Source organism: Branchiostoma lanceolatum, chromosome 6, assembly GCF_035083965.1.
Source record: "Branchiostoma lanceolatum isolate klBraLanc5 chromosome 6, klBraLanc5.hap2, whole genome shotgun sequence".
Taxonomy (NCBI): domain Eukaryota; kingdom Metazoa; phylum Chordata; class Leptocardii; order Amphioxiformes; family Branchiostomatidae; genus Branchiostoma; species Branchiostoma lanceolatum.
Window position 1 is genome coordinate 3600428 of NC_089727.1, and position 23822 is coordinate 3624249.

Here is a 23822-nt window from a genome sequence, read left to right on the forward strand (position 1 = left end):
GTTAGAGGAATGGCGGGGATCGCAAGGATCGCACGACGAAGCGGCTGTTGGAAGGCTTGAATCGACAACTTTTGAAGACATTCAGTGCAGTTACCGGAGAAATTAACCGTGGAAAACATGGGAGAAAAAAATGGACGTCTTTATGGCGTTCTTTCTCAAAGTAGGGTGTCAAATTCTATGTTCAATAATTACAGGGAGCATACGGGACAAGCGTTGAAAAATTTTAATTTTGCCGACTTATTCTGTGTGTATTTTTTGTAGGACGTAGATACGTAATAAAGTTTTGTTGTTCTTGATTTTCTTTTCTTTGCCGATTGTATACAACATAGAAATGTAGCTTGTGTGTGAACATTCGATCTTACCGCGATGATCGACAGCACGCCTCCTCCCAAAATTAAGCCTGAAACCCTTGTGTAATTTTTCACCGAAAGAGATGTCATTAAACTAAGCTTATTCTACCAAGAAATTTGCCCCTCAAAATGCAGGAAATAGCGTTTCAGAGGGTCTAGATTCCAAAATTTTCCGGGGGAGAATACCCCCGGACCCCCCTAGGATGGTCACGCCTCCGGCGCGACGCCTCGCGCCTTCGGCGCTCGATATTTTCTTCCCGACAGGAAAATTGAAATGACGGGTAAAAATTTCAGGCTGCCGAGAACACTGGTAGGGAGGCTTTCTGAATTTAGCGTATTACGTAGCCGGCCTTCCGAATTTAGCGTAGAGTGTTGTCGGGACCCCCCCATGCAGGCCCTCATCTATAGATATGTTAGAGACTGGGGGTCTGGTATCCAGGCTAGAAACAGTCTGGCATCCAAGCGCCATAGGCCCAATTTATACAGAGTTTTTTCAGATATCTAAAAATCCGCCGACATCTAAGCCTTAGATATCTGGACGCATTTATACACACCGACAGGAAGTACCGCAGGACTCACGCAGCGCGCTAATTGCACTCGTGACCCTATTTAACCTTTCGCGCGCGTTTCAAAATGGCGGGAGAACCGCCTGTGTTTTTCGTCATGATGAATATGGTATTCTTTCTTTATCTGACTCGCGTGTGGCTAAACATGAGGCAGCAAGCAAGGGTTGAGCGTAAGAGGCGTTTGAGGTACCGGGGAAGACGACAGCGACCGGTCAGAATCAACGCTGCGTTCCTACTCGCTGCCCTTGTCGTGGCGGAGGGGGGAGGGCCGATCCACCGAACGATCTGGCATCACGAAAGAAGTCCGTCGTCCGTTTGGGAACAAATGATTCTTGATGCTAAGAAGTTTTCCCGCTTTATCGCCCGCCAAATATGCAAACTAGCGTGAACCCCGACCTCCAGATGTCTACTACGCGACACATTCTGTTTAGACGTCCGGCTGGAGCGGTCGGGGACTCCCGCTGAGTTGTCGGGCGAATGCTTCAGAGTGGTCGGCTGAAATTTTCCCGACATCTAAAAAAACCCTCATTAAGACCATAAAATTCCTGTTTAGACACAGAAAAAAGCTGTCGCCTGGCAGATATCTGCAGTCCAGATATCTAGACAAGCTGTGTGTAAATTGGCCCATAGATTGGTGTTGTATGCTAAAAGAAATAGTCTACATCTATCTTTTACAGTGAGCTTGGTGGGTTACTTGAAATGTAACGATTTTTCTCAATGACTTTTCAAGCTGAAGTAGAGATGTTTGAAGAGGCTAGCTCTTAGTTTTGAGTGTGTGGAACTTTAGCAAGAGGTACATGTATGTTAGTGGGAAGGAATCAAGAAAATAAGAGAATATATCTATCAACCAAAATTGTAATTGAGATCATTGCATCATAGAGAGATGCTAGTAGCCTGGATGCCAAACCCACAATATCTGATACATGTAAATCTAGCACACGAGATATTATAGAGATTGGGGGTGTGGCATCCAGGCTAAGCTGTAAGACACTTCAGGCAAGTGCACAAACCCAGTGAGAGTGATTGTCAGCCTTCTTGTAGGTGGTCTTGGCAGGGGGACAATCACCTTGGGGGGTTTCTTGGGAATTTTGATAGGGATAGATCAGGTTGTCATTTTTAGTACAGTAGCCTTTAGGCACGTCGTAAATGAATGAAAAACTAATAAAACAAACTAATCAAAACAGGGACTCTACTCTTCAGTTACTGTAAATGCAGAAATGTTTGTGGTGGTTTTATGTTTGTGGTTTTCACGGTGACTGTTGAATCGCGAGCTTAAAGCCACCGCAAACATTTTTTTCCAATACTGTAGCAGTATGTGACTATAGCAATGCCGCAAACTTAAAACCACCGCAAGCACTCCATTTTTGTCTTAGCGTGAAGTAAAACCAATTCGAAGTTAAATGCATTTACAGTGATAGGACTGAAAACTATGTGCATCTGGAAATGATACTGCAGCTTGGTCCATTACTCTCTGCCCCTCTACTGCTGAATGACAATTAATCAAAGTCAGTACACACAGGAAACATGTGCATTGATCAAAGGAACATGATGTCTATCTCTGGATAGCAGAAATTGATACTCCTCATTTCCATAATACTGTAGCAATGTTAGGGTCTGAGTTTGGCAGTGAAATTGGGAGGTTTTACACTCACTCTTACTGTGTGAAGCTCCCTCAGCATCCTACCTGACTGTAGACTCTACTCTATTCTACTCTAGAAATAGCCTGGATGCCAGACTGTTTCAGGGGGGACACATCTCTAGGCTAGGCTCTGAATCACAGTTCCTTGGAGGCATGTTGGCCCAGGAGCTGGTCTGTGCAGGCCCTGGGAACGGCCTGGATTCCAGGCTAACTCTGAGACATTGTTTTATAAGGAACCTATAGAATAAATTCCATAGACTAACATTTACTGAAACCATAACTACAAAACCATTTCCCAAACTCATAACCTCACCCAGACAGTGACATAGGCTAAAGGGGGCTGAACCTCAGCCTACTTTCATGAGGGCCCATGAAATTCAGTGTCCATATGGTCTTCAATTAGCATCTCACACAGGGGAGTACAAATTGTAAGACAAGGATACTGCCAACCCCCAACAGAGCCCCAGCTTGTGCAGCACACCTGTAAACCATTTGTGGCCTGCCAGCAGTGGGGAATGGATTGGAGTGGGTGTCCTGCTCAGGGTATCGCATTACAAACCTGCAGCTTGGGAAAAGGTCACACCCAGGGGTCAGTGCATATGTCTTTATAAGTCCTCTCAGGGGAGTCTGTGCAGATGTCTTTGTAAAGCCTTCAGGGGCTATGGATGTTCCTTTGGGGGGTGTCTAGGACCTATGTCAAACAGGCAAAGGAAGATTTCAAAACAGTCGTTGCCTACTTTGATACACAGTTGTCAGATGATGATATATGCTTTCTCTGTACACATGCAGTCAAACCTGTACAAAACGACCAACCATCTGGCCCATATGACCACTTTTTGTAGCCTGAGTGTCATCCTGTTTCAGTTCCAGGCTCTACCTTCACCAAACCTGGAACTGAAACAGGATGACACTCAGGCTACACTTTTTGGTGGTCCCTAACATAATTGACATTGACACAGGCATATTATCCTGTCTATAGTGTCCACCTGTCCACATAGACCAGATTTTATTGTCCACTTTATCACGTTTGACAGTACTTCCAGGAAGCATTCTAAGTTTCACTGGAAGAAGATTGATTTTGGAAGTTTTTTTGGGAAAAAGATATTGGGAAACAAAGTTTTGGGGAAGAATTGAAGTTGCAGTGTCCATCCAACCATCCACGATCTTCTATACCTAGTCTGTCCAAAATGTATTATAGAGAGCATGATTAATCGATAGGTACTAAATAGCCGTGGTATTATGCATGTTTTCTATTTCACATCGGGAGTTTGCGTAATCCACAAGTCAGATAAGAGACAGAGAAAATTCCGCACTCGCTTTGTCATCTTAACCAAATGAACAGAAGGGAGGCTGGAGTCCGTAAATGATTTATGAACTTGTCCGACTGGCATTCATGTAGTATTTATGTATCCATAGATCACCAAGCTGTGGTTATGTAGGAGCCTTTTGCAGGTGCAAGGGTGGGAATAATTCCAACATGAACTGGTTCGTAGACAACATCTGAGGACGTAATTCTATCCTTTTGGATCAAATCCAAAGCATCTTACTTCTGGCTTTCATGTAGTATTTATACTGTACTATCACTCATAGGTGATGTGCCTGTGGTTGTCATCGTTGTATAGGTTCAGTATTGGGAATGGTGTGCTGATTCTAACATAAACTGGTTTGTAATCAACACTCGAAGAATCGAATCCAAAGCAATATATTATCGTATTTATAATCCATATACATGACATTGGAGTCCTTCATCATTTGTAGGTGATGTAGGTGTGGCTGTAATGAGTGTTATTTAAGGTGTAGAGTGTATTTTGGTACAGAAAATTTTAGGTAGATGATAAACAGTCACTTAGGTAAGATTCAACTACATCTATTCCCTATATAATATATATATTCTAACTTCTGGTTCCTTCCTCACCTAGTGACTTGTTATGGTATTGCAGCAGAAGTTTTGGGCTTTGTTTCTTTTGATCTGAAGATCATACAGTCCCGAATTGCAATAATGGATAGCTCTTGCTGTAGTTGTCAAGAATATCCGCTGTACATTTAAACAGTTACCTTTAACATCTTACAGCTAGCCAACAGTGTATAGTTGTGCTCTTCCAAATATTTTGACACAACTTTTTTCGCTCCGTGGCATCGTGTGGCGCAATCGGTAGGGTGTTTCGCCCAGAACCGAGAGGTCCCGGGTTCCAAACCACTGGTATGCCCCGATGTTGTGCCCTTAGAAAAGGTGTGAATGAGTACCTGACTTCAGTTGGGAAGGTCGTATTGAGGTCACTTGCTGGCGCTGAATGGCAGCTTCCCAGACCCTTGTGACAGTTCCACAAAGTGCAAGTGTGGAGCAAATATGTATCTGTTGTGTATTATATGATTGTAAACCCTGCAGCAAATCAGCACTTGCTGCCATTGCACGGGTAATTTTTGACCAATAAACCATTATTATCATTATTTCTACAGGAGGCTCGTCTTCTTAGGATGCTGAAGGACGGACACACCTCCGATGAGAGCCTTAACTCAACCCATAGCAACCACGACAGCGGGCGCGGCTCCGTCCATAGCAACCACGACAGCGGCCGGGGCGACAGCGACAAGGAAGTCCGCAGCTCTCCTACCGCTGACCTTCGACCCCAAAGCTGCGAAGGGGCTTCGAACAAGACAGATCTACCTGTAGAGACAGGTAAGAAGTGCTGCGATATCAAGATATATTTTTTTCCACACCAATTTGATTTCTTGGTTCTCGTATTAAAAAGGAATGTGCTGGATTGGAATATCAACATGAAAATTGCAAGGGGGCTTCAAACAAGACAGAAATACCTGTTGAGACAAGTGAGAAAGCTTAGGAATATCAACATTTTTCCCCCTTAGGCCACACCAATTTAATTTCTTGGTTCTCGTATTAAAAAGGAATGTGCTGGATTGGAATATCAACATGAAAATTGCGAGGGGGCTTCGAACAAAACAGAAATACCTGTGGAGACAAGTGAGAAAGCTTAGGAATATCAACATTTTTCTCCCTTAGGCCACACCAATTTAATTTCTTGGTTCTCATATTTTTAAAAAATAAGGCTATATTGGAAAATCAGCATCAAAACAGAATCTGAGGGTTTCTGCATCTGCAGTTGTTGAAACGTCCTGCAGCTGCATTCAGTATTTCTCCATCTTCTTCCACTGTGTCTTGCGTCTTCCCTTAGAGTTCTTGGAGTTTATTTTCTGTTATAGGAGGGCCTCGCCCTCTTTGTTTCAGGTCTCCCTTCAGCATGCTGAGCAGATTGACACACAGTTCAATATACAACAAAAATTACAGCAGTACTTATCATCAAGGAAATATAATATATCCAACTCTTATCAATGAACCATCACTTTTGACACGATCCCCCTGCAAGTCCGTGAGCATGTAACGTTAAGTGTACTGAATATGCAAATCAAACCTAATTGTATTTGCATCTTCGGTACTGTTACACACTCCCGTAACACCATTTTCTGTACCCACGAACCCTTACTTCTGACAGGATCTCCCTGAAAATGTGTGAGCTTAAAACCACAGTGAACACTCCATTTCCCCCTCCGCAAGAAATTAAAACCACGCGAACTTGCATTTACAGTTTAACGTCATCAACTATTATCAATGAACTCTCACTTCTGACACGATCCCCCGAACTGCGCGCAGGGTCAATCCCACCTAATCCGATATGCCAAGAAATAAATTCCCGGCAAAAGTGGAAGTGGCAAATTTTCAATTATAGCAATCGTAAACAATCTCCAATATCCCTCTCCCCCGGTCGCTTTAGTGCCTTGGCTGGTTCCAGGCCCTGCTATGGAAGATTGAGCCCATAACTCACCCTGGAAAGTGCTCTATCTATAAGATTCACCGCCGCCCGAGAATATTACAGCCAACCCAAATAACCATAACTATACACTGTCCTGGCTTCGGCTGAGCAAATCCATTTCTGGGATGATATCCCCCGCACGTATCCCCGGATGTACCTGTGTAACATTTTACCTGAGGGGCAAGTCCATTGATGTAAAGGCATGGTCACATTATTGCACGTAAACTGAGGGAACTCTTGGGATTGTCATACAAAATTCTGTTACGGAAAAGCTGTCTTAGATCATTGTCGGTAGTTGGTTCTGTCACAGCTTGCTTGAAAATTCTACGACATTGAAATTGTACGACTACCTACAATACAACAAAGTTGATTGCACCATAAGAATGGCTGGATGAGGGTTATTTCAATACACTTCAGGAAGGGAAGATCGGGTTCAAGACCCTTTAAGTCAGTATGTAGGTTAAATGCATTGGGAAGGAATTGCCTGCAAGCTTTTGAAAACATTTCTCAAGATGTCAGTATATTTCACTGTCTCCCACTTCCAGACGAAAAAAAAAGATGAAAGAGTTGACCAGCACTCAAAACGTTGATTGCAGAACTGCAGACAAACAAACAAACAAACACACCAACTGATTACAATACCTCTGAGATAAAAATCCTACTGAGAAAATGATTTAGCCATGCGGTACTCTAGTCGCCAACTATATCCATCAGTTGCAAAGACTGCAGCCCCAAATGGTCTTGATGACACTATAACCAAAAGGTGAAAAGAAGAACTGATGTGAATGGACTGCCATCAACCTTTAATGACCCTGCCTTGAGGGTACATTACCACATGAGAGGTGCAGGCAAGATTTCTTTTTAAGATCTTGTGAAACAGTTGCAAGACCAGACGGGGTCAGGCTTGTGAGAATAGATTTCTTTTAAGATCTTTCGACTGTTGCAAGACCAAACAGAGGTCAGGCTTGTGAGAATAGATTTCTTTTAAGATCTTGCGAGACTGTTGCAAGACCAAACAGAGGTCGGGCTTGTGAGAATAGATTTCTTTTAAGATCTTGCGAGACTGTTGCAAGACCAAACAGAGGTCGGGCTTGTGAGAATAGATTTCTTTTAAGATCTTGCGAGACTGTTGCAAGACCAAACAGAGGTCGGGCTTGTGAGAATAGATTTCTTTTAAGATCTTGCGAGACTGTTGCAAGACCAAACAGAGGTCAGGCTTGTGAGAATAGATTTCTTTTAAGATCTTGCGAGACTGTTGCAAGACCAAACAGAGGTCGGGCTTGTGAGAATAGATTTCTTTTAAGATCTTGCGAGACTGTTGCAAGACCAAACAGAGGTCAGGCTTGTGAGAATAGATTTCTTTTAAGATCTTGCGAGACTGTTGCAAGACCAAACAGAGGTCGGGCTTGTGAGAATAGATTTCTTTTAAGATCTTGCGAGACTGTTGCAAGACCAAACAGAGGTCGGGCTTGTGAGAATAGATTTCTTTTTAAGATCTTGCGAGACTGTTGCAAGACCAAACAGAGGTCGGGCTTGTGAGAATAGATTTCTTTTTAAGATCTTGCGAGACTGTTGCAAGACCAAACAGAGGTCAGGCTTGTGAGAATGGATTTCTTTTGAGATCTTGCGAGACTGTTGCAAGACCAAACAGAGGTTGGGCTTGTGAGAATAGATTTCTTTTAAGATCTTGTGAGACTGTTGCGAGACCAAACTGAGGTCAGGCTTGCGAGGAATGATGTATGTGAATGAGCCCGGGGAGCTCACAGGTTCTTCACCTGCACAGTTCAACAATGTAATGCGCTCATCTGACACCAATCTCACCGAGTGGGCTGCCAGGACCCTCGGCTATAACCCACAGGTCACGCAGGCGTCGGCTCTGCTCCGCTCTCTGTTTATTGGTATAAGTTTGGCAGCAGCCGTTTTATGTTCCAGTCGAGGGCCTGAATTAAACATTTCCTTCGGCGAGAAACACTTTGCAAGGTGACCGCTCTGCCACTCACAAACAAAGGCGTTGCACAAGCAAAAGTAAATCAAGAGAATTGGCTTGTTAAGTGTCAAACAAGCGCATGTAAATCAACGGAAGCGGTTTATGAGCTGTTGAATGTATGATTTGTTTCATATCCAGATGTTGCGTTGGCTAGGCAGTCTATACGTGTATGGTTATGTAGGTCGCTTTGTGAAACACATGTGCCAAATGCACCTGAATGTGGGGGTAGAAATACCAAGTTCTCAGATTTGCAAACATTTTCCTTTGGTCATTGACGAGAATTTGAATGTGCATTTTGGCATTAGGCCCACACCAATTCAATTTCTTGGTTCTTGGATTATGATTTTTTAAAACTTGCTAGATTTGAATATCAACACTCTGCATGAAAACAGAATCTCAGAGGAAAGTTTGTACTTTGGTGCACACAGTCTCAGGGAGTGAACAGAGTCGGGTGCAAGTTTTCACTCTAGCCTAAAATCTCCTCTTGCTAGAATCTTACATACAAATGTCAGAGAACCAGCAAATAGAATTTGTGTGGCCTTATCATTATGTAGGTCGCTCTGTGAAACACAAGTGCCAAATGCACCTGCGTGTGGGAGCAGAAATGCCAAATTGTCAGGTTTAGGAACATTTCCCTTTGATCATCGATCTGAGAATTTGTGCATTATGGCACTAGCTGGCATGCTGCGTACAGAAATTGTAGCTGGAAGGTACTTTGACATTCAAGCACTGCTGTGCGCTGTCTCGAAAGAAGGCCATACGTGTAAGCCAATGCCAAACTGCCATGAAATTGATTTGCGTTCTGGTAGAAAAGTACATTTGGTGGAATTTGCAGCACATTTGGTGGAATTTGCAGCAAAGCAGGGTACAAAATACTCGTCTGCGGTACACACTTTTCAGATAAGACGGTATTTTGTAAAGTACTTCCTTGACACATTGAGCAGAGTTTGTGCATTTGCGGTATAACACCGTGATATGTCATGTGGACTCTTCAGATGAGGCGGTATTTCCTTAAGCACTGCCATTGCCCATTTTGCAGATATTTGAAGTAAGCCTTGGTCTAAACTGTGACATTACAATAGATGTTTCGGATGAGATGATATTTACCAAAGTACAACCATTGCTCGTATGGTAGACAGGTGCAATGAGTATTGGTACTAGCGGTGATTTTTTTAATGAAACGGTATTCTCTAAAGCACCGCCCTGGCACTTTCAGTTGAATGAACTTTACCCTTGATGCAAGTACTGATATGCAGTGCAGATGTCTCAGATAAGATTTTATAAAGCGCTGCCACAGCACATCGAGCGGGATTTGTGGTAAACCTCGCTACAAGAAATGATACGTTTAACAGACTTTTCAGATAAAATGGTATTTTCCAAAGTACTTCCATGGAATTCCGTGCTTCCCGATAATGGTGAAAATGTGGGGTTGCATGGGTTTAGCTAATAGTCACTTCATCAAAACGCACGAGGAATATAAATCTTTCAGGGCTAGTCATACATCTAAAGTGAAGAAGTTACTTTCTATAAAACTAGATAGAATACTTCTATCATTTAACACATTTAGTACTATCTACAATAAAGTGCACTTGATGCTCTACTGTATAATATTGAAATGCCATACAGCCTTTTGAGGCCAGATTTTCCAAAGCACCGCCAACGCACTTTACATTAACATCTACATCAGACCTCCCTGGCAGCAGCTCAACATTATCTACTTCCAAATCATTGTTATTAAAAATGCAAGGAAATGGCGGCCTAGCTCAGTTGTATACGGTTATAATCCCGGGGTAACTGTCTTTCCTACTTAATATTCTCATCCTGCCTCTCTATCCTTCAACCTTGAAAGCTGCATTCAGAAGGGAACATGTTAAACGAAAGAAGAAGAAGAAAAAACCCAATGTCACAAATCTACCAGTAATGGATTGCACCGGACAGGCTAATGCCGTATTTCATGTCGCGGACTTAGATGGCAATTTCGCCGTTACAGTTGTCGTATTTCATGCGGAAGTGCCCGGGGGCTATTGTCCGCTCCCGGCGCAACCTGCCCCGTGTCACCGTAAACCCGACGCGCACCGACAAGAATGATGATGTAGAACAACACGAAAGCCCCGCAAATCTTTCACCACGAGACAAGCTCTTAGACGGAGACACATTTTACACGTTTTACTGCCGGACACCATCTGCTACCTTCTGGATGTGAAAATCAGTCCCCAGGAGTCAAAGGGGGCGTCAGCAATTAAGCCAATTGGTGTAATTAAGACAGATGCAGCCCTTAGCGACCCCCTGGTCTCATAGCTATCTTGTATCATTTGTGTAGCCGGGCTCTTTGGAGGGAAGATTACAATAAGGTTGGGTCCACTGTGGCCACTCGCAACCAGGCAATTAGGGGGGTTGAAATACCAGAGCCGTGGAGACCACATCGCCAGGAGAACACCCATCTCAGCGAAAACTCTGACACATTATTCAAAGGACAATGCTGACTAGTGCTTTTAACCATGTCCTTGGCTTAGGTCTGTTGTAGCCAATATGAATTTGAATGTATAGAAGTGCCTGCAGCAGGGAGGAGGTTAATTTTCTTAGTTGGGACAGCATTGCAGTGACTTGTTGACGGTCAACATTATGCATCTGATAGGAGGCTGGATGGTGCTTTTAGCCAAGTTTTGCTGTAGCCAATAAGAATTTGAATGTATAGGTGTGTCAGCAGCAAGGAGAAGGATAAATTAATAACTTCAGCTACTCATGTGGCTTCTTTGGTTCAGCATTTGTTTGTTTGTTTCTTATTAATGGAGGAGGCAGGCTGCTGCGTCTTTGAGGAGAGGATCCATCAAAAGAGTTGTAGCTTGTTCCAAACTGTCGTTAAATTGAAATCAAGACTACCCAACAGTGCCAGACAGCATTGCAGCAAGTTTTGTTGCTCATAGTATAGAGTCATGCAGCTTGTTCGTGCTCAGAATTCTGCATCTGACAGATGGAAGAGGCAGACTGCCGTTTCTGTGACAGGATATTCAAGAGGAGAGTATCCATCAAAATAGTTGTAGGTTGTTCGGAACCGTAGTTAAATTAAAATCAAGGCAGCCCAACAGTGCCAAACGGCATTGCAGTAACTTTTGTTGCTTGTACTGCTTGTTCGTGTTCTGCATTCTGCATCTGATAGATGGAAGAGGCAAGCTGCTGCTTCTATGACATGATATTCAAGAGGAGAGGATCCATCAAAATAGTTGCAGGTTGTTCCGAACCATAGTTAAATTGAAATCAAGGCAGCCCAACAGTGCACTGACTGCAGAGCGCGACCATCCGTGAGACCGACGACTGAGTAATTGCGAATATTGGCTGAATCTGGGTCTGCCTCCCACGGGGGACGGGAATTAATTGGTCAAGTTGCTAAACTGTTCCGATGAAAGACTCCGCAGTAAAACTTTATACGAAGACGAATGTTGTATCTGCATACCCACCAGACCAAGAAGTTGCAGTTTCTCCTCCTCTAGATGAAAACAAAGTCTGCCTTCCCGGGGGCCCTCGTGTGCAAAATTAGCTGCGCCCAGATTGAAGTCTTCCATTTACCGGAGCCTGTCAGATAATGAGCCGTTCGACCAAACTTCAAGGGTTGCACCTTGCCATTAATGACATAATAAATGGGATCCTCGCTTCTGTCCTCCCCCTGCCCTTGAGCATGGCGAGGCTTGCATTAATCAGGTGTCAGTCCGTGGTGCTGGTCTTGTGGGGCCGGATAGCGGCAAGGGGAGGACTTGGAGACGAGCAGGGGTCAAGAATGAAGTGAAGAATTGATAATTTGATTGACTGATAGCAGGTAGAAATTTTGATTAACTCATCCGGCTGGGGACTTCAGGTGTCAGAAGTGCCTTCGATTGACGGCTAGGCTCGCCACTTTATGAGATTATTACACCCGAAGGCGGCAAGTTCATGATGCATAGATAGAACTTTCACATCCCTGCAAGGTGTCTGCTGTTGAATACATTATGTTATCCCTTTATTTCATCTGGGCAAGGTGGATTGGAATGTAGGTTTTGAGGGCAACTTGGCATCTAGAGCAGTGAAGATTGTGAGATCAGTGTAAAGGACAGTAAGCAGCAAGTTCATAGATAGAACTTTCACATCCCTGGAAGCCATCTTTTCAATGTCTCCTGTTGAATACATTATGTTATCCTTTTGTTTCATCTGGTGGAAGGTTGATTTAAATGTTTAAAGGTTTTTCAAAGAATCTGGAGCAGTGGAGGTTCAGTTATCTATGAAAATGACAGTAGACTCATCTGAAGAACATGCCTGGTGATAGACAACTTTCTTTCTACTTTGACCTTCTCTGTCATCATCAGCAGGTAGCTTTAATAGTGACGTAAAGGAAAACTTGCACTGCAGCAACTTTGTTGTGGCTGATGTTCCTAAGAACTACAACAAGATGTACATGTCAAATCAGACTCAAAGAAAGAAAACAAAATAATACTACACAGCAAGACTTAGTGTAAATCAGTATCAGAAAAACATTTGTATTCCTTGAAGAAAGCTGTGAAAGACCACATCCCCAAAGCTGTTTGTCCATGAGCCTCCTCATCCATTGCTGCCAGTGCAGAGGCTGCAGCAGGAGCTGGTGAGTGATGGGGGACTCAGACAGGTGTTATACTATTACCAGCAACACAGCCACAGAAGTGACCCCCAAACGAAGACAGATCCAACAGGGCGGGTCAACGCTCCTTGCTCCACAAGATTCAATTAAGAAGGTGTAAATATCACCGGGCTGGAGACTCGCAGAAGGTGCCAAGAGTCTCCTCGCTAACCCGCGGCCGAGCACTCCGGGAAGGAGACGTGTTGCGGGATGAATGATGCTCCGAGGTGAATTCTAATGAGACGCTCATTATCAGCCTTTGATTCTGGGCAACAGCCAGCCGCCGAGGACCCGTCCCACTCTCCGCAAGATTTAGGAGCATCAGCTATCCAAATGCCATGTGAGGGAGCGCCGTATTCCCCGTCCTAGGTGCCCATTTGTCACCAGTGCTAGTCCTATTGCCTCGGGGAGAGCAATTGTCAGACAGAGGTGTGGTCTGACCGCGGGGGAAAACTCCAGTCTAATATGTTGAAAATGAAGACAGATCTGCTGTTCTCCCAGTGGAACTGCATGTTGTACAAGTTCATGCATCCTAATTCCTTTTTTACTTACCTCGGACGGACCTCCCCTCTCCCTGTGTAGCGGCGTTCGCCACACTTATTACCCATGACCGTGCGAGAAATGAATTGCCCGGCCCGCCGTAGCATGCCGGCAGGGGGTGCGAAATGGAATTTTAATGGAGGGAAAATGAAGACAGATTTTCTGCTGTGAAGTTTTCGCGGAGTGCGTCACCCCCATGGAAGTTCAGCCTGTCGAGACATAAATGTCAGCTGCCCTGAGAGTATATTTAATGGTATGTTGTACACGATCACGATCAAGCGAAAGGGCACCTGCCTCTCCTTTTTAAAGTGTAGGAGATGTGTTATTAACTGGAGGGCATAGTAACAACCATGGGATGATACACATGCTCTCAGTCGAGGGACATACAACCCTACAGCAATAGATTAGGCTACAGCAAGTAAATTTTATGGATGACATCCCCCGCAGACTCCAAAACTAATGAGATAGGGCGAAAAAAAAACAAGGCGGGCAAAAAAAACAAGATTCCTATATTTTCAAATTTTGAGATCATAAATCTTGTTAAACAAGAATTGAGGCGACAAAATATGATGTCATGACCAACAGGTCTTTTATACCTGTATTCAACCTATGAGGTTTCATATACAATATATAAATCCTCCTTGATTAAACAGTAAACATGTCCTTGTAGATGTGTATACATCTCAATAGACTAACTACAACAAATGCAGAAAAGAGCTTGTTGTACCATTTGAACTAACTACACATTCATATGTGACGAAACACCTTGTGTATTCAGCTCAATTAACTAGAACCAAGGACATTATATAATGTCCTTGCTAGAACAAATGCAGAAAACAGCTTGTTATACCATTATGGGCAGGAACTAAACTGGGTATTCATAAGCAATGAAACGCCTTCGACTGTCAACATTAAACTGTTCTTGAAGATGTGTATAAAGCTCAATTAACTAGAACAAATGCAATGAAACACCTTAGACTGTCAACGTTTACGACATGTTTGCCAATTTTTGGGATGTTGACCACCGCCGGAGAGCAAAGAAATTTCTTGTTTGTTTTTACAAAATCAGGCGAAAATTAATGAGCGCGCTGATGTCATCCATAAAAATTACTTGCTGTGGCCTTATCTGAAGTTGCAGTTTTCACCCAAGGGAGGAAAACTTTCGTGCTTTTCAAAGTTCAAACTTGTTTTCCCACAAACTTGTCCATTCACGAACACGTGGAGTAAGCCCTACACAAAATTGGCTTTCTGCCCGCAAGCTTTCTCTCACATCAACTCTAACATTTGACTGCTCAATTCTGGAGAAGGGACCTTCCTAGAGAGAAGTATCAACTTAAGTATGCTTATGGATGGAAAATGGAGTGTGGGTATCTCCCTAAGGAGACTGTAAAGTGGTTTTGTCAGCTGGTTTTGTGGGTATGCGAGTCCCAGGTGTGTATCGTAAAAGCCCCTCTCTAACTTAAGGCATGTTTCTTACACGGCGCCAAATATATCAAGAAAGGCAGATTACATAATGATCATGAACATTCTGTCTGGCAATAAAATGTTGCAACAGTAGATATCCCTTTAGGTATGTACAGGTATGCGTGAGCTTAATAGTCGTTAACAAATGCACCTTTCCCAACGGCTATATCTTTGGATGGGATTGAACTGAACAAGATAGTATAGAATTTTATGATTTGTTGTTGATTTAGTTCACTGTTTCAGATATGCTGGTGCCAAACGTTAGAATCAACAGCTCATTGCCAGAATTAACACCTCATTTTCTTGACACTTAATCTTTGCCAGCTTGAGAAAGATGCTAATGAATAATCAGTCTGGCGACACATTTTTAATGTATTTTTCTATTTATAACTTTTAATAGACTAGGAGGAAGCAGTCTAGTTATCCCATTAATTCTTAGACATAACTGGCTATGTATCTTCTTGATTTTCTTTTTCAAGCTTTGTTAACATTCACAATACAGTGTACAGAAAGTATAGAGTAGTACATAATAATACATAGAAAATCAAAAGTATTTGTTGTAACCTTAATTGGAATTACAACAATGGTTGTCCTTTTAGACATCTATTTCTATAGTGTTCTTTAATCTGTTTCTAAAAAGTGCCAAGTTTGGTTTATCATCTTTGAAAAAGCATAAATATACAAAGTACTTAGCAATAAGAATACAATGTGCAAGCGTGGTAACAGGGTGGGAATCTTCAATCATACCGTATATTCTTGATGCGTAGATGTTTTTCTGAGTGCGATGCCTTGTCGCATGTCACTTATTGACTTATTGGATCACTAAGGAAAGGGTTTCCTTATCTGCTGTGCCTCCCTTTCAATGATGGCCGGTATTGATTCATAAACGACAATCTGATGGGCAAAATGCCAGGGCTTCCCACCGTGCAATTTCATATTACTGCTGCGTACACGGTAGACGGAGGGTGGCGTGGGTGTAACATTGAATGAACGCCTCTCCTTCCGCCTGATTTGTCTTGTAGACTGCCAAGACAGGTGTGGGTATGCCATGAATGTCTTAAGAATGCTGAAAATAAGATGTCTAGATATTAGGAAAAGAGTAGAATGTTAAGATTGGCTATGTCATAGTATGTGGGTGTATCATTGAATGAACACTTCTTCTACCTGATTCGTCTAGTAGATTGTTAAGACAGGTGTGGGTACGTCCTGAATGTCTTAAGAGTGGTGGCCAAACTCCTCAAGAAATAAGATGTCTGGATATTTAGAAAGAAGGGAAGAATGTTGAAATCGGCTGCCTTGTTTGTTGTGGTTGTGGTAGCAACATTGATTTTGGACATTGCAAAGGTTGATACATCTTGGAAGTCTTAAGAATTGTGCTCAAGAAGTCTTCAAGAAACAAGATATACAAGATGAAGTTTGTTTCTTATTTTTGTTAATCTTAAACAAGTCTGGAAATTTATGAAAGAGGTGAATGTCAAAATCGTCTGCCTTCTACTTTGAGAAACCGATCATGTTTTTGGACCCAAAGGTTGGTACTTTTCATTCCCTCGGCTTGCATGCAGTGTCAGTTTTGTGGTGTACTGTGCATTGTACATGTCCAAAAGAGTCTTTGTCTTCTTTGCCACAATCAGCGGAAGAACGGCTTTTCAAGTAGTTAAATTGGATCGAGATCCATTCCGCCTTCCTCCCCCGCAGCAAGACGCAGGACGGTTCTGTGGTTAACTGGCTTGTTGGGAGGTCATGCTGCGATAATGGCCAGACGACAAGATTAGATGCCTCAAAGTGACTATTGGGTTTTTGATTACTTCTCCATAAGCACGGATTCAGCCGCCATCTTTATCATCCATCCGATCCTGTTAATACATCCACCGCTCACTCGATCGTCGTTATTCACAACATTTACATACAAACTTCATATATAATTCAGCCGCCCTTAAATGCCACCGTCGCCTATGTCAGCATAAAGCTGGAAAGGAAAACAATTTTATCAGTGTTCGCCCAGGATGCAGTGTTGTCTTTTCAGAGCATTACACAGTTAATCTCCGACGAGCCAATTGCTGGCGTGTCATGCATTGGTAGCAGTGAGTAATCTGGCTCATTCCTCATGTGTGACATGCCTGGTGCCATGAATTAAACATCCCTGCGGAGATTGGGGCACTGATACTAGTGATAGTTTTGGAAAGATGAACTTGGTTTGCTAATTCAAAAGCTCCCTTGTTTGTTTCTCTAGGTACATTCAGTTGTAGATTTTCATAGGTGTATATCCTGCAGTGTATTAGTACGTCAAACATGTAGTATAGAAAATACATTTGAAAGAAAGCCTTTATAGACCTTCCATTACACACATTCTGCTATGTTTTGCTTTTGCATACAGTTCTTGAAGTTACCCAAGTACATGAAATATATAGATTGTAATGTTACATGTAGGAAATGTTATGTTCCCTCAGTACACGTATTGACATGCTTGAATCTGGTTGCCTGTGCATAAGCAATAAATCAGACATATTCAAGTGCAATATACGGTGGAGATTTCCTATTCTCACACTACAGCTATATTCCCTCCAGTGCAGAGGATTTAGATAAAGTGGGGGATGTGCCAATTGTCTAATTGGTTTGGAAAAGTCCAATATCTCGGGAATGGCAAATGGCAGCAATTTAAAGTTTTACAGCAAGCATGTGAATTAAGCACAGACTGGATGATTTGTGTAACTGAGGGGGAATTGCGACAGCTGCACATATGTGTAGAGTACTTCACAGAAACACAGAACCAGAAATTTTACAAACTATAATATGTGCATCATAATGCTATATCTACAAGATGGGATCTCTTACTCTGGCTTGTATATGTTGAAGGTGCCTGGTCTTGGCAGATTCTGTTTTAGGTTCGTGCTAGAGCAATGATGATAGAACTTACTTATAGGCTATGCTAATTTAGTTCTTTTGTCCTTGGTTATTTTAGATAGAGAATTAAGCAAGGGGACAATATGAAAACAGAGGGCTGGGAGGAAAATTTGAATCTGTATTCTCTCTCTCTCTCTCTCTCTCTCTCTCTTTCTCTCTCTCTCTCTCTCTCTCTCCAATTTTACGTCTTTTATTCCCCATCATATGGGGGTTGGACGTCCTTGAAACTGTGTGCTCGAAGATAATATCGTTTTTTGCAAATCCATGCCCGAGGGCTTTTAGCCTAAGTGATTATCCCAAATTCATCTACTAATGAATAAAGATAGTAATATATAAGTACAGTGATATAAACAGGTGATAGCTATACAAAGATACTAATAAAATGAAGTGCTAAAATCTAGATCTACTTCTATTGGGTTTGAATTCTTCTTATAAACCCAACAGAATAATTACAGACTTTCTGTTCAGACTCATGTTTTCATGTTGATCGTCCAGTTCAGTATTCGGCAAGAACCAACAAGTTGCATTGGTGTGGCCTTTTGCAACTCCAAACTTCTCCTGGTTCCCCGATAATGAAAAGTACTGAAGGAATTCTCATGTCTAAAAGTCCATAAACAAAGATACTTAGTTGAACAGCTTGTGCATAAAAAGTTATGAAGACATCATAAAGAGGCCTCTCTCCAGCCATCAAGTAGTAAGGCACCAAATATTGATGCAGTCCCAAACCAGAAATGAACGTAAAAGGAAATCATAGCTTTTAACTTATTTATCTGCCGCAGATTTGTGTTCTATTCAATTCATTCAATATTTGATGAGGCGGGATGCGATCCTCCATCACAATACTACATCAGGTAGCAGGGCTCGAAATGCAATTTTGGGAATAGATGCACAGAGGAATTTAGAATCAGCAATTAGATGCACAGAAATAATTTTGGGTGCACAACATAAGATAAAGTAGAATATCAGGAAAGACTTAAAGCTGACTTAAAAACTTTAAAGTAAAACATCAAATAAAGTACAGCAAAATAGTACATAGCTTTTTATGATACTCAAATTCTAAGAATATTCTGTATACTAGTGCACAATAGTAGAATTACCGTATACCCCTCAAAAATACCTAGGTGCACCAGTGCTCCCACAGTCAAAAATTAGGTGCACGGCTCCAATGTTGGGTGCACAAAGGTGCACATGCACCCAGTATTTCGAGCCCTTCCGTATTATTCAAACCAACTGGTGGCGCGATGATTGTTGGAGGGAATAACAGATTATGGTGACTGTGGTTAATGTTCAGTCCTGTTGAAATGGAAACGGTAAGTGGGGCCAGATGAGACTGCTCGGTAATTGAATGGAAAAGAATATCAATGTCCAGTTAATGCACTCCGCCATCTACCCTGGAAAGTGATCTTTAATGCATTCTTTTATCACTCGAACATTTGCATTAGTTACTGCCCAATGGTGAGTGCTATCAACACACAGTAATGGCACTGATTTGAATATATGTTGATGTCAGATGTGATATTTTCTAAAAGCAGTAATAGTTAGTGTTTTGACAGTAAAGTTATATGTGTGTTACGCTCACAAATACATGCTGACACTCAAAAGCATTAAGCATACTTGCACGCACTTAGTCAGACACATACAGATGCATGTACACACAGGCATCCATGATATATGAATATATGTTGACGTCAAATGTGATATTTTCTAAAAGCGGTTACAGTTAGTGTTTTGACAGTAAAGTTATATGAGTGTTACACATTCAGACAAATGCTCACACACACACACACACACACACACACATAGAGAGCACACACAAACAAAAAGCACTCACACAACTTCTAGAATCTACTACATGTGAGCATCTTGTACTTCACGCTTGATCTCATCTGTATATTTTACATCGTGTAATAAAAACCCTGCCAAAGATGACAGTTGCAGCCTATAGGTAATCCTGTTTTGCACGGTAAGGGATTAAGCTGGCAGCATTTTCCTGTGAAGCACAAAGACCTTCTGACAATCCAGGATGCCCCCAGAACGTATGTAATGGTCCGGAATGGGTCTGGGTCCATTTCAACTGTAACAAGACCTCCGCTCAATGTTTTACAAATGACTACTATTAGCTTCCAGTGGGTTAACTGCCACTCTGCTGAAAGTAGGGACCCCATTAATGACTTCTGCCCGGTATTGGATTCTGCCCTGCTGAGAAAATTTGCCCGAAACGACTTCCCCACAGATGACGGTTTAAGTATGAACAATTAGTGCTTTCCGCTTTTTTTTTCCCCCTGGAATTTGGATTTGCTTTCTGTAGGGAAACGGCCATGCCGCCCAGCCTTAGCAAAATACATTTTGATAAGACTACTACCGGTAGCATTTTGGCTTTAATAAAAACAGTCGAAATGCACTGCTTTAACAAAATGCATTTAAATAAAAACACTAAAAATACACTTTTCCTGTTACAAGAACTGTAAAAAAAATCCCCTTTTCCCCATTGAAATGACAGGAAAAATATTTTCCCCTACCGGAGATCAGTAAAAAGTATGCTTTCCTGTTACAGTAACAGTAAAAAGAAATATGACAGTTTTTATGTTTCAAACACGTACCATTGGCAAGGGTTGTAAACGGAGAATGACCTTGGAAATTGCGCAGAGGCGTCCATAAACTTTCTCACCACAGTTGACGGTTGATGGGTGCCGGTAGTTACAGCACAGAATCTCTTTCCTTTCTCTCTTCCTCGGGTACCATAAATGATGCTTTTAATGTAGCATATCATAAAAGCAGTCACAGCTAAGTGTTAGCACTTACGCAAAGTGTGGTATTATCGTTCTTCCTGCAGAAAATTACGCGTGTGTCCTCGCGGATTTGGTAGGAGCGATTTTCTGGTTTCTATGCAATTTGTAGGAAAGAAATAACGACCAAATTGTTGCTCATAAAGCCAGTGGGAGTTATCGAGAATGATGCAGGCAGCAGTATATTTAAGGAAAGCTGGCAGGCTAGATTTCTGTAGGAAATTATGGGCAGTTTCCGCCTGCGGTAAATCCTGAGGAAACACCCGCTGTGTGGAGTATGCGCACAGCATCAACTGTGCTCCATTTACAGAATACTGTAAGAGGAAAATGTTATGAAGAAATGCAATTCTTGCAGATTGCTATCTATATCATCAATGATAACTTTAAGCCTGTAATGGTGGTGGATACTAGATGTTCTAGGTGCACAGGAAATTTCTTTAGGAGATAAGTTTATGATTTGTTTAACCAATATAGCGACACCTTTTTCTCTTCTGATAGCTGAAAATTTGCAATACAAAAACTTTTGGTAACGTTACATACTAATGTATAGGGGAGAAAATATTCTGCACTCGCTACATTAGCTGAATACTTGTTGGCTTTTTAGTATATGCTGATGGTTATCATTTTGTTCTCATTGTCCACAAGCTGATGTGATGATTTCATAATTATCCTGACATGTGTAGATAAGATATGGCAGACTGAAAATGCCACAGAAAAACCATGTCAAAGGTGATGACGATGAACATTAATCCGTCAGCATTTCAATCTGTCGCTTTTCAGTTCCCCTTTAGATATTGATTTCTGCTTTGAAAAATTCTGCTTGTCTTCATAATGAGTCAGCACTGCTTACTGTGGATTGAAATGCTTGCTGTTTTATGACATACTTACATTCCCAACATCCCTACATGTATGTTCCAAAAACCCCTAACCCTAATGTCAGGGTATCTGAACATATGGGTTTCACAACATTGGGGCGTCAGAACATTATAAGGGCTGTCCCTGTGTATACATATTGATTTTTGCAATCTTCAAACTGTATGCTGCCACCTGTTACAAAAACTGTTATCATTAATACACACTATTGTATTTGGACAACAGGTACAAAATATTATGCATTGTTGACTCTTAAGTGTATGCTAATAGTAACATTTGTTCTCCCTTGTCCACATGCTGCCACTTGTTAAAAAACTTCATAACATTGGTACACACTGATGTATTGGGACAACAGAAACAAAATATTTCTAGTGTATGCTGATGGTAACTGTTGTTCTCCCTTGTTCACAGGAATGCCTCCGCCCCCCTGCAACGTGCTGTCTCGCTGCACCCAGGAGTGTCGCATCCTCGGCCACTCGGATCGCTGCTGGATGCCGGTGCCGCCCAACAACCACATCCCCAACATCAACGGCAGCAACAACAACTCCCCATCGCACCACAGCCGCCGCAACTCCCCCGTACGGAACAGCCCAGAGAAAGCCAAGATCCTGAAAATCAAGGACTTCAGCACTCCTTCCTCTGGAAATGGCAGGAAGGTTACGTTCGTCGATCAAAGGCCAGATTCTCCCGCGAGCTACGACGGCTCGCATCACTCGTCACCGACCAATAGCAGCAAGGGGTTGAACTTGAAAAACTCCCCGAGTCACGTGGCGGCAGCGGCGGCAAGCTATCGGAATTCCCCCGTGAAAACTGGGAAGAGTTTGTACGAGGACGCCAACAGGAATGCCGCCTACAACAGTCCCAACAGGAACGCGTTCGTTGACAACAACGTCACCCAAAGAACTCCTTACGAAGACTCCAACAAAAATTCTTACAGTCCGCACCAGGCGGACCCCAGATTTACCGGGTACGAGGGCGTCAAGCCCAACAGGAAACCCTTGTGCTTACGGACCTTCGACCCCAACAGAGAGTTCAAGGGCACGACCTTGGGGGACAGTAGCACGAGTTCCGAGGAGGGGAACGAACTCTACAACATGGAGGATGTATCGGAGGTGTTGGACAATGTGGAAGGTACCCCGCCGGACAGTCCGTACGGGGATTCGAGTCCGTATAAACCCAAAGAACTGGCGCGTGAGCTCGACGAACTTACATTCAGCTCCTTCAGAGTCTAAGAATATGTAACTTATATTGAAAATATATACAGATATCTGTGAATATGATGTACGATTATTAATTGTTGTGTTGAAAAGTACCGAATGTTTAGTGCAGCCACCTGACCTGAAATGCCAGATTGCTCTTGACGAGTAAAAAAGATTGCCAGTCTCTATTTACATGAAATGTTGGATTTTCTAAGTAGAGTATCCTACGCAACATTCTATTGGCAAAGTCAAGGGCAAACTCAAGGGCAAAGGGCAGAGGTCATTGGGTTTCCATCCGGTGTCTGAGTGGTACTTACCGGTGATGATATGCAAAATGCACCTTCTCATGATTTGTGGACCAAAGTTATGCTATATCCAGGCGGTTTCTCCAAGAATACCAATGACTTGTAAGACGATGACAGAATAAATTTTTGAGTATGATATCCTTCTCGTAGTGCCGTACAGTGAAGCTGACGTAACACCCCTGTATGTAACACTGGTCACTTTAAACCTGGTAGGACGTTTTTCAAATTTCACTGGCACTGAATTTGGAAGAGCAAACTTCCCTTATCTCATATTAATCACTTACTGCTCATATAACATTGAAAGCTCTTGAGATATTTGACGTCGAAAATTTCTTTAGAGATTCTGAATTCTTAATGTTTTTCCACGGCGAAAGTGACGAGTGTTATGATGTACTGGCAGCGTAATGTACCAGTGTTCAACCTCCCTCTCTACCTCTTAATAAGCCTTCCCTGGAGCCACCCTCCTAAATCATAAATCCATTTCTGCTCCCAGCCGACCAGGCTTGCCAGGTTGCGTTGTCAATCAGAATAAAGTAATTCCGGGGAGTCGACAATGTTGGTATTTTACGCTGGCAGCGCTAGAACTAGTAGACAAAGACATGCAGCCAATGGCGGACTGTGTGCACATTTGAAGTATAGATTATTGTTTTGCAAAGGTCTGTTCATGTTTTATCTTTGTATGCTTGAACAAGATATTCTTGGTTATAATTATTGCACTGGCCACTTTGAATCTGGAAGACGTTTTTAAAATTTAAAGGGTAACA

General features: G+C 42.4%; 1 protein-coding gene across 1 annotated transcript in view; it reads left to right on the top strand.

Annotated features, from left to right (window-relative positions):
• Positions 1–22786, top strand: part of LOC136437187 (protocadherin-7-like) — a 79520-nt gene extending 56734 nt beyond the window's left edge. Inside the window, exons 2-3 of the mRNA XM_066431670.1 lie at positions 5013–5232; positions 21966–22786. Coding sequence (XP_066287767.1) covers positions 5013–5232; positions 21966–22786 — 1041 coding nt within the window. The remainder of the gene's footprint in view (positions 1–5012; positions 5233–21965) is intronic.
• Positions 22787–23822: the final 1036 nt, after the last annotated feature.